At 29.9% G+C, this 11,226-nt stretch overlaps 1 protein-coding gene and 1 pseudogene across 1 annotated transcript; one reads left to right on the top strand and one right to left on the bottom strand.

Annotated features, from left to right (window-relative positions):
- Positions 1-2,705: 2,705 nt before the first annotated feature.
- On the bottom strand, positions 2,706-4,648 carry LOC127106184 (gamma-glutamyl peptidase 5). The gene is made up of 4 exons (XM_051043473.1): positions 4,180-4,648; positions 3,409-3,564; positions 3,138-3,305; positions 2,706-3,033 (listed from the first exon to the last, which is right to left on the bottom strand). Exons 1-4 carry the CDS (start codon positions 4,501-4,503, stop codon positions 2,884-2,886), a joined length of 798 nt encoding a protein of 265 aa, XP_050899430.1. The 5' UTR covers positions 4,504-4,648; the 3' UTR covers positions 2,706-2,883.
- A 1,613-nt stretch (positions 4,649-6,261) lies between these two features.
- LOC127102736 (uncharacterized) lies at positions 6,262-7,215 on the top strand (annotated as a pseudogene).
- Positions 7,216-11,226: the final 4,011 nt, after the last annotated feature.

The raw sequence follows: 11,226 nt of genomic DNA, 5'->3' as shown, positions 1-11,226 counted from the left end.
TTGAATACATGTTTGTTAGTCATGAACTTTCAGGCTACAACTGTATTGAGTTGTACATTACTCTTCAACCATGTATACCGTCTCAGCAGTCTCAAATAACCAGTCAGGATGAATATGGTGAATTTGATCCACAATGGTCAGATGACGTCAACCCAGAAGCAGAAGCAGAAGTTAACATCGTTGATGAAGAAAAAGAGGAGACCGAGATACAGGTTGATCAGATGTTGAACAACGACATTGAAGATGATGATCAACCACCACCAATACCTCCTAGTCATGTCTACAATCCGCCTCAACATATGACAAATTTGGATCTGCACGACGATGATACATCCAACAGTGTTTTCTATAACCCGTATCCACGATCAAAAGGCAAATTAAAGGTGGGAGACATGTTTCGTACCAAAGAAGAATGTGTGCGAGCTATCAAAATTTTCCACATGAAAAACTCTACTGATTTTACAATGAAACGCACTGATTCAAGAAGGTATGTTATCGAATGTCATAACATCCTTTGTAAGTTTCGGTTGGCTGCGTCTTACAAAAAGAAAAATGACTCTTGGGAGATCGCTTCAATAGACCCACCTTACAGTTGCATTGCAACTAACGTTGAACAAGATCACCGTAAACTCAGCGCTGCATTGATATCTCAAGACATTCTGCCGATGGTTAATAAATACCCATCAGTGAAGGTGAGTATAATTATATCCTATATCAGAACAACATATAATTATACTTCATCTTACAAGAAATTCTGGATTGCGAGGACAAAGATTGTTGAACAGGTATTCGGCAACTAGGAGGATTCATACAAAGAATTGCCAAGATTTTTATGGGCCCTTAAAACATATGTCCCATGAACTGTGACAATTATGGAGACATTGCCAGCAATGATTCCAGAAAGAACTATGTTACAGGTAATAGAATCTTTCACCGTCTCTTTTGGGCGTTTGACCCATGCATCAAAGGTTTCGCATTCTGCAAACCTATTATTCAAATTGATGACACTTGGTTATACGACAAATACAAGGGTACTTTGCTTATGGCGGTTGCAAAAGACAACAACAACAATGTCTTTCCCGTTGCAAAAGACAACAACAACAATGTCTTTCCACAGATAAAATGGTAAGATTATGTAGTATTTATCGTCAACCAGGACACAACAAGAACAATTGTCCCAATCGATAAGCATTATCTAGGTCTTAAGCTTTTTGTAACATTGTATTTCTATAACATTCAATCATTATATATCATTAAGTTCTTGTTACAACGAGGTTCACAACAAACATCAGTACAAAATAAGTTATCTGAAAAGATAAATATTTTTAACTGATTACAACAATCAAATTGATGTCATCTCGACCGAACATAATTTCCCTAACATCCTTATAAGTCTTCATTCGCATCCAACCAAAGATATTATCGAGTCTCTCAATACTTCTAATTTTTTTTCCTTCTGATATTTTCCCATCTAACCAACGAACCAGCTCCCTCTTCAGTTGATCGAACGTAGTAATGTTTCAGAAGAGCATCAACATCTGAGGTTTGTCTCTTGCATAAATCACCTTTCCGTATCGGCGACGAACACTAAACATGTTTGCCGAATGATTAAATGAGATGTGGAACAATGACTCACATAACACATCTATTTATAACAAAAAAATTGCATTTTACACTGAGGCGCCAATCCAATTGGCGCCTCCTCTCAAGTTATACACATGGACGCCAATTGGATTGACTAGGGCACATGCCCTAGCCAATCCAATCGGCATCTGCATTCAATTTTTAAGAGGAGTCGCCTCCTAAAAGTGAGGTAGTTTGAGATTTTTTTTGAAACCAGGGTATTTTGGAAATTCCCTTGAAAAAATGGGTTATTTTTGTAAAAAATTCAATACATTACATATCCAATTAATCAAAAAAACTAATTGAAGACTTGATGATGACAACAACTAAAAGAACATATAAGAACATATGTGAACACATGAGAGCAAAATATGAATTTATAAAATGACTGTTTTAGGAGAAAATTCTCACTTTTTAATAGGAAAATACTCCCTCCGTCGTTTAGAAAAAAAAATTGTACCAAAAATAAGTTATTTTATAATATAAATTTTTTCTTTTTAATTATGTAAATTTATTTTTTATGTCATGAATTAAGAATAATTTTGTAAAAATATCTATAATTTTTCATTTTTATATTAATAATTATTATTTTTCTTAATATATATCTGAAAACTCAAAAATAATCTATAATCAAAAACAAAAAATAGTAATTATTTTTTTAATTGTATTATTTTATTATTATATTATTAAAAAATATAATATTTTATAAAGATTAAAGATAGGATATTATTAGTGTAAAGAAGTATTACACTAAATATTTTATAATACCAAATCATAATATTATTTAAAAAATAAAAGTGTGATGTAGTAGAATATACGAGTCACATTGATTGAGAATATAAAAATATTTTAACATATTCTTTTTCTCTATTTTATAATATAGTATTTATAAGAATATTATTGTATAATCTGTATGCAAAATCTTTAATCAACAGTGATTTTAAAACGGAACTTGTAATAAGTAATTAAAAGAGGCAGATTAAAGAGCTTATGAATGGCTAGCTCGATGTTGATCCCAAATTGGTTGGTTATAAGCATATATTGTTGAATGAATAATCCTAATAAAATGTGTAATACCGCAATTTTGTTGTAAAGAGACAAACCAATAAAAGCTTTTTCATTAACATTAAATTACATATTTACAAATTGAGGTACATAAACTGCATCTATAGTTCTATCACTAATTAACATTGCCAAACCAACACGTGCTTCTTACTAGAAGGTGCATGTGCCACACCTGTTGATTAATTATCTTCTACTTCAAAATATCCCACCAATACTGATATTTTCTATTCCATTTTTTCTTTCACAAGAACGACCCTTGAGAAAGGTGATGCACAGTCTCTTCCATGCCTCCTTATCTGGCTCCCACATTCCAGCCTTTTCCTTTGCTTTCACAGCCAAATTTTCCTGTCATCATTCAAAACAAATTAGAATATTATCACATACACATAAACGAAATTTATTTATAGTATTAATTAATACAAATAATAAAAAGAAAAAAATGGTTATACCGTGATGAAATTTCGCTGAATAAGCCTGTCAATAATATTGAAAAGAATGTCTTTAGAATACTCAGGGTGACCTTGAATTCCCATTATATGATCTCCATATCTAAACATCTCAATTCCAGTCTTATCTGATTTAGCAATCACTTCAGCCTTGGCAGGGAGCTCTCGAATCTAATAATAAATTAGCTTATCTTATCTTGTGTTATGATATACTTAAAAAATAATCACATGATAATCTTAATTAAAAATAGAAATAATAAATAATTCTATCTACCTCATCCCTGTGGCATTTAATAATGGAGAGCCTTGAAGGAAGTTGGAGAGAAGACAATGGTGATGGTAACGAAGATGACAGTGTTATTTTTCTGACACCAAGGTCCCAGCCAGTTGGTGACCGAGTCACCTTTCCTCCCAATGCACGACCAAGTATCTAATCAAATTAACAATTGATAATATTTTCTATATATCAACTCAATATATTGATTATTCAAATTTATAAATAAAAAACTTACACGAAAAAAGAAACTAAAGCACTTATATAAGTGAGGTGATACCATATCATTATCATGTGGAATAATGTAAGTGATGCGTGTGAAGATTGCATCATCATGGTCCATGCATATAGACAAGTGTTCTATTTTTACAGACTTTCATATTGGAAAAGCTTATAAAGATTCTTTTAAATGAATAATTCTGATTAGAAAAAGTCAAGTCGTTATCACCGTTTTAGTCAAGCTATAAACATCAACTTTATCAACAAAAAAAAGTTGTGGATCAATTTCCAAATTTCCACATATTATTGCTGAACTACAAGACAAATATGTACCATCAAAGAAGAAAACTAAAGGAATAAAAAAAAGCTACAACTTGAACCAATCCTAAATTTGTAAAACACTGACAGGTATAAATTTAATTTAATAAACTAAATTTGTTAATCACATATTTATATTTATATTTATGTAGCGCATCATAAAAACAGTGATTAACCAGACAAGTTAGCATAATAGACAGTGATTAATTTACTAAATTTGGATTAGTGTAGTACCTGATGACCGAAGCAAATGCCGAGGATTTTTTTGTTCATCTTGTTCAATTTCTTAAGCAAATTGACGAGTTGAGAAACCCATGTGTCATTTCCATGTGCATCACTGCAACTGCCAGTGATGACAAAACCATCGTAAAGAACCAATTCATCGTCTTTGGGAAACTCTCCACGCGCCACCTTGTACACGTCCCAAATCTCACCGTCTTCCTCCAACATTTTCACGAAAACCCCAAAATACCCTCCGTACATTTTCTTCACATAGTCTGAATCATCCGCACATAACAACACCCCGAATCTTTTTCCGCTCACACCCATTTTCTCCATTGATTTTTGGTTTGCGATGGCGATGACGATAATGATGCTTTCTCTCTCTAAAGTATTTTTTTTTAGAGAGAGAAAGTACAAGGTGTAACGGAGAGAAAGAGAGGGGTTTGTTTAAGGGATACTGAGTTTTTTTTGAGAATGAAGAGGGTAATACGGTGGTTTTTAAAGGGGTATTGTTATAAGAATGGACATGATTTATTGTATTATTACGACGTTGCCATTAGTCAAATTACGTCAAAATGACCCCTGGATCTGACCAAAAAGTAGCTTTATAACAAATTTTAATTATTTTGCTTATTGAAATTAAGTTGGTGTTGCCAAAAATAGATGAGGTAAAAATTAGTTTTATTTTGAGTGATAAAATGAATCGGACCGCAATATGGGATAAGGGGAAAACCTGAAATGAATCTGATCTTGAAAGCGATGTAAATTAATTTAGAGTGTAATGTAATTAACCGATAAACAATAGGCTCAACTTTCAAGAGCTACATGATACCTTAGGCGGAATTAAAAGGAAAAATTATTATTTATTGAATTTTAAAAACTTTTACTCGTTTTTAAATGTGACTTTTTAAAAATAAAATATTTCTTTTTATTTATTTTTGCAATAATGCATTCTCTATATTTTTTACGGGATATTTGGATTCTTTATATTTCTTTATGGGATATTTGGATTCTTATATTGACCATTAAATCACACTTTCTATACTTTCATAATTCTCTTTTATGCCGGTAATGTCTTATACTCCTATACTTTTTGTTCTGTCTAAATATATACTCCTATATACTAGTATTATTTATTTTTAGTTGTTTTGTCTTTAAATATAAAGATCTACTATTAGTTTTTTCATTTGTGTATATTGTTAATTTTGAATTCTAATATTTCAAGAGATTTATGAGCATTAATAAAGAGTTTATTGGATAGTTTTTCTAATAATTTTAAGGTAAACAATGGTATTCTAGAATTTGGTTGGATATTTATCCATTTTCCTATCATTAAAAATCATATTACTTTTTATAATAATTTATTTTTAAAACTAAAAAATTTAAATATATTTCGTCTAAAGGTGGTATTCAACAAAAACTCGAATATTTAAGAACTTACTAAATTTTAAAATAAAATTATATAAAGATAATTATCAATTTAAGAAGGTAGATAAAGGAGAACAATGGTATTTCTTATGAAAATTTATGGAGAGAAAAATTAGGTTGTTTTTTCTTAATTAAAAAGGGTTTAATTATCATATATTGATAATGTAAATTCTTTTGAAATCTATAGATGTGTAATTGGTTCGGTTTGAACTAGTTTTTAATAAAAAATTATCCAAACCAATGATATCTTTATTGACTTAATATTGTTTGGTTTTTAATATTTTTTTTAAAATAGAATCAAATCAAACTAATTAATTTATTTTGTTTCGATTGATCAATTTATAATTTTTTATCAAATATTATATTTATCGATGTATTATTCACTATCATTAATATTTTTTAAAATAATACATGAAATGTAATTTATTTTATACTCTATTTTTTTAAACAAATTATAAGCTGTTATTAATTTATACGAAACAAAGACCGAATTTCGATTGCATTATAAAATAAGTTCATTATCAAATATAATATTTATAATGGATAATTAGAATCTATCAATAACATTTTTTTTCCAAATAATTCTAAAAATTTAGGACTACTAAAGAAAGCTTTCATATATCTTTCTAACTCATATATTTATAATTTTTTTATATATTACAGATTATGATTACTAAAGAAAGCATTCTAAATAGTTTTGAAAATGTAAGAAAAGTAAAGTGGGATGATTTTAATACTAAAGTGTTACATGAAAATTGTATAAATGAGATTCGTAAATGTGAAAATTCAGGAATTGCTTTTAAAAATAAAAAATGGGAAGAAATACGTGAAGAATACAATAAACGTACTAATAAAAACTATATCCAAAAGTAGTTAAAGAATAGGTTGGATAGTTTGAGAACTGATTGGACTACATGGAAACAATTATTCGATAAAGAAATTGGTTTAGGATGGAATCCTCAAACAAGAAAAATTGATGTTAATCCTGCATGGTGGGATGCTAAGAAAATGGTTAGCGTTGTAAATATTTTAATTTTTAATTATTGAAAGTTAAGTAGGAGAATTTAAATTGTCTAAATTTTATCTCTTGTTATTAATTACACAGGAGAATGTGAAATATGCTAGGTTTCGATATCAAATTTTGGAATTTCGTGATGAATTGGAATTCATATTTGGGTGTTTATGGGAGTACTATTAGAATCTACCAACCAAAACCCTACTATAGATGTGGCACACGAAATTATTGATTCTGATGATGAATTAAGTCCGAAGAGAAACACACAATCCAAAAATAAAAGAAAGATTTCAACAAACATGGATGAAAAATCAACAAAGGGTAAGGCAAAAGTTGAGACTACACCCATAATGAGAAAAATATTAGAAAGATTAGTTCAAGCCTCAAAAGGCCATAATGAAGTTGAAAAGGTTGAAATTACGACAACATCTAATATCAATGGACAATATTCTATTCCAATTTGTGTTGAAATATTAAAATGTGCAAAGGAAGAAGGACTTTTAAATGATCAACAATTTAGTTATGCTTTAGAGATGCTTAAGGATGAACAAAATAGAGTCTTACTAATATATTTAAAAGATTCTATGAGCGATTTGATAGAGTGAATTCCATACAAGTATAAGTGAAATCCTTTAGTATTCAGTTTTAGATTTAATTTTATGTTTTATGTTTTTATCGACTTTTATGCTTTAAGTTTATATTTGAGTCTTTAGATGTATCCTAAAGTATTATATTATTTTAGTTTTTAGCTTTTGTTTAAGACATTTATGCATTTTAGCTACTTCAATGAATATGTATTTGCAATTTATAATGTTCTTGTTTTCAAATTATTTAATAGATGCATTCTAAACAAATCAACGAGTAATCAAGAAAAATTAAAAAAGACGATACAAGTTCGATAAAATATATTACGGTGCAATAGCAATTGCATTTGACTATCATATGAGCTACTTATTAAAACAAGGTAATAAATTTCTTTATTCTCATGGATGGACTTGGGTTAGAGAAACTCTTAACATCCTAGGTGAAAGTTATAACCAGGGCCGATCCTGAGTAAGGGCAAGACGACCCTTAGCCTAAGGCCTCCAAATCAGGGGATCTCATTTTATTTTTTAAAAAATAAAAGAAATTCTTAATATTATATTAAATAAATTATAAAATGAAAAATAAACATAAAATTGTCATTAACTTAAGCAGTGACAGACTAAATTAAAACATGTTGGTATAAGGTTATGCGTTCAATCATCCTAGTTACAAATTTTCTTCTGATTACATTTCTTAATTTATTATTATTATTATTATTATTATTATTATTACTATTATTATTATTATTATTATTATTATTATTATGATAAATATTAATAATTTAAACTATTTAAATATGAATATAAAATATAAAAGGTAAAATGAAATTGAAGATTTAATGTTTTCATTCATTTTTAATTATTGATTCTTTTTATTTTACGATTGTTAATTTTTTTTTTAATTTTTAATTTACAATTTTATTTATTTGTTTAATGATCTTTTGAAGATACAAAATATAAAGACTTAGTTGATGAATTTGTTTCAAAAAAAAATTGGAGAAAAACTTTTTTTAAAGTGATTAAAAATTTTAAGTTGTATGAAGTATTTTTTTAATAGTTTAAAGAATACTTTCAGTATTTTTCTCCTTCATTTTGTTAATATATAATTGTATTTTTTATATATATTAACTTTTTTATTAAAATTATATATATTTTTAATTTAGGCTTATTTTCAAATTAGAACATGGTCTTCATATTGATTCGGCCGGTCTTGGATAGTGACACATAGGATTATGTTTAATTTTTTTTTTAAAATTATTATCATTATTGACGCGTTGATGTCATGTACGATGTTGAATGTGTGCATACTCCTGAAGCATTTGCTGGTTTTGTAAACATGAAAGATTCTTATATGCTTTTTCAAGAATCTTTAGCATAAGATCGTTGTTTCTTTGTTAATTACATCATTTCATACACATTTTTAAAAATTACTTACTTTTATACATTTTGAGTCAATGTTATGAATATTTAGTGTAATCTAACCACTCAATGTTATTTTTCAATTTTATTCATGTCTTATAGATTGTCACTATTACAGTATATATTGCCTTGATAGTTAGTCATCTATTATGTTCTTCATAACATTTTAAATATTTTTAAACTTCATTCGGTTAGCGCCGGTATTTGATATGCTATCATTAATATAAAATAAAATATATTGTTTAAGTAGGTATCAATGTAAAGATACTTTCTTTTCCATCTAGTATGGTAGTTCTCTCCCCTAATAACTTTTATAAGGTTGTCTTAGATGAAACAAAAGTTATTCTAGTGGAGTTCTATGTACCATGGTATGTAATGTTTAGATTAATGTGATCTTCTGTAACTTTATGATATGATGATCTTTTTTCATTTTCAATGTTTCTAAATGTTATTTTCTTGACAAAATCTTTATTTTCTTTAAGTGTGATCATTGCAATGCTCTTTCTTATCTAAGGATGTTATCTTGTCTAAGACTTCTACCGTAGATAACTTTAATCTTAAATTTGACTATTTTCACCTATGATTAACTATATCAAGATTGATCATAATAATATTTTTACTATTCATTTAGACTGATAAAAAGGTTGTCGAACAGATCAGAGGAGGAAGTAGTTGTAGCTAAAGTCGAATTTGATGAATACAAAGATTTGGTAGATAAATGATTGCAGTAACTGTTGAATTGTAATTACTTGTGTCAAAGCAGGTTGCTCGACAGAACAAAGAAGTGTCAAACCATCTAGTGTGTTGAGTTGTGTTAGTGTCGAAGTGTCAAAGCATGTTGCTTCACACAGGATTTTGACTTATGCCTATTTTAGTAGTGTTAGCTATTTTGGGCTTTTATAGTTTTGGGTTTTGCTTTGAGGTCCAAGTTAATCTAAATCTATAAATAGATGGAGTAACCCTTATTTTTGTAATGAAGTGAATAGAGTATTCATAACATTGTATTCACAGTATTTTACAGTTGTAAAGTGAATAACAAGTTTTCCACAGTTTGTGGGCAGAGAGAAACTCTGCAGAATTTAATTCTTCTCCTTTATTGTTCTTTACTTTCTTTGTTTCCTTCTCCCTTGTTATTCTCTTTTCTTTGTTATTGTGTGGGTGATAACAATATTTTTAATCAAGATTGATTGTAATTCTCCATAGGTTTTGGGGGATTTCCAACATCTGGTATCAAGAGCTCCGGTTTAATTGATTCGTGGGAAGAAAATCACCATGGCAACGAATCATCCAAACGGGAATTTTCCATCAAATCTTATGATTCTCAAGAACAACAATTATGAGAATTGGTGCAAGTAGATAAAAGTTGTGTTCTGTTATCAAGATCTTTAGGATCTTGTGAAGGAAGGAGTAGCAACGCTTGCAGAAGCCGCGACAGATCAAGAAAAGGCTGCACATAAAGAATTGAAGAAGAAATATTATAAAGCTCTCTTTATAATCCATCCATATGTTGATGAAAATAACTTTGAAAAGGTTAGTGATGCAGAGTCGGCGAAAGAAGCATGGGAAATTCTGGAGAAATCATCTGGAGGCGCGGAGAAGATGAAAGAGGTGAGGTTACAAACTCACAAAAGAACGTATGAATTACTTCAGATGAAAGATAATGAAAGCATAACTGACTTTTTCACCAAGGTTACGAAACTGGTGAATCAAATCAAGGTATGTGGAAAAGTGTTGACATCAAGATCTGTTGTTGGAAAGATCTTGAGGTTGTTGGCTCCAAAGTTCGACCATGTGGTAGTAGCCATAGAAGAGTCAAAAGATTTGTCAAAATTGACAAAGGAAGAGCTTCAAGGGACGCTTGAATCTCATGAACAAAGAATGGATGAAAGAGCTGTAGGAAAGTCGAAGAGTGATATGGCTTTGCAGGCTCAATTAGCAAAAGAAAGAAAAGGCAAAGGAAGTTGGAATGGCAACAAAGGCAGAGGAGGTTACAACAATTCGACTGGTCGAAACCAGCAAGAAGAAAACTGGTCGAATCAGAGAAAACTCTGGAACCAAGGGAACCAAAGAGGTGGTGTTGCGGGTAGAGGAAGAGGTGGTGGTCAAAATCCAGACAAGGGTCACATTCGGTGTTACAATTGTCAAATGTATGTTCACTATTCTAGTGATTGTCCAAAAAAGCAGAAGAATCAAGAAACTTATGCAAAGCTGGCGAAACACGAAGAAGAAGAGACGTTGTTGTTGGTTACAACGAGAGAAGAAGAGAGATTCAAGGACCAGTGGTACTTGGACTCAAGATGCTTATCACACATGTCTGGAAGAAAAGATCGGTTTGTCAACATAAAGCCCTCATGAAGAACATGGTGAAATTTGTAAATGACAACACTCTAGCAGCTGAAGGTGTTGGTGATGTTCTGATTATGAGGAAAGATGGCAAGAGGTCGGTAATTTCAAATATGTTGTACATACCAGGCATGAAGAGTAATTTGCTCAACATAGGGAAGTTAGTCGAAAAGAACTACAAGGTGTCGATCGAAGACAAGATGATGAGAGTTATCGACTCAAATGGAAGGTTGATCTTGAAGACTTCAATGTCTCAGAATAGAACCTTCA

The sequence above is a fragment of the Lathyrus oleraceus genome, chromosome 7 (genome assembly GCF_024323335.1).
Source record: "Lathyrus oleraceus cultivar Zhongwan6 chromosome 7, CAAS_Psat_ZW6_1.0, whole genome shotgun sequence".
Taxonomy (NCBI): Eukaryota; Viridiplantae; Streptophyta; class Magnoliopsida; order Fabales; family Fabaceae; genus Lathyrus; species Lathyrus oleraceus.
The sequence above is the reverse complement of the archived record's forward strand: the minus strand, read 5'-3'. Positions and strand labels throughout refer to the sequence as shown.

Excerpts from the sequence above, each read along its gene's own strand:
- LOC127106184 (XM_051043473.1), bottom strand. The coding sequence starts at position 4,503 with ATGGAGAAAATGGGTGTGAGCGGAAAAAGATTCGGGGTGTTGTTATGT. Across the intron at positions 3,306-3,408 it reads TTAAATGCCACAGGGATGAG|ATTCGAGAGCTCCCTGCCAA; the intron begins GTAGATAGAATT and ends ATTTATTATTAG. Across the intron at positions 3,034-3,137 it reads TTCAGCGAAATTTCATCACG|GAAAATTTGGCTGTGAAAGC; the intron begins GTATAACCATTT and ends GAATGATGACAG.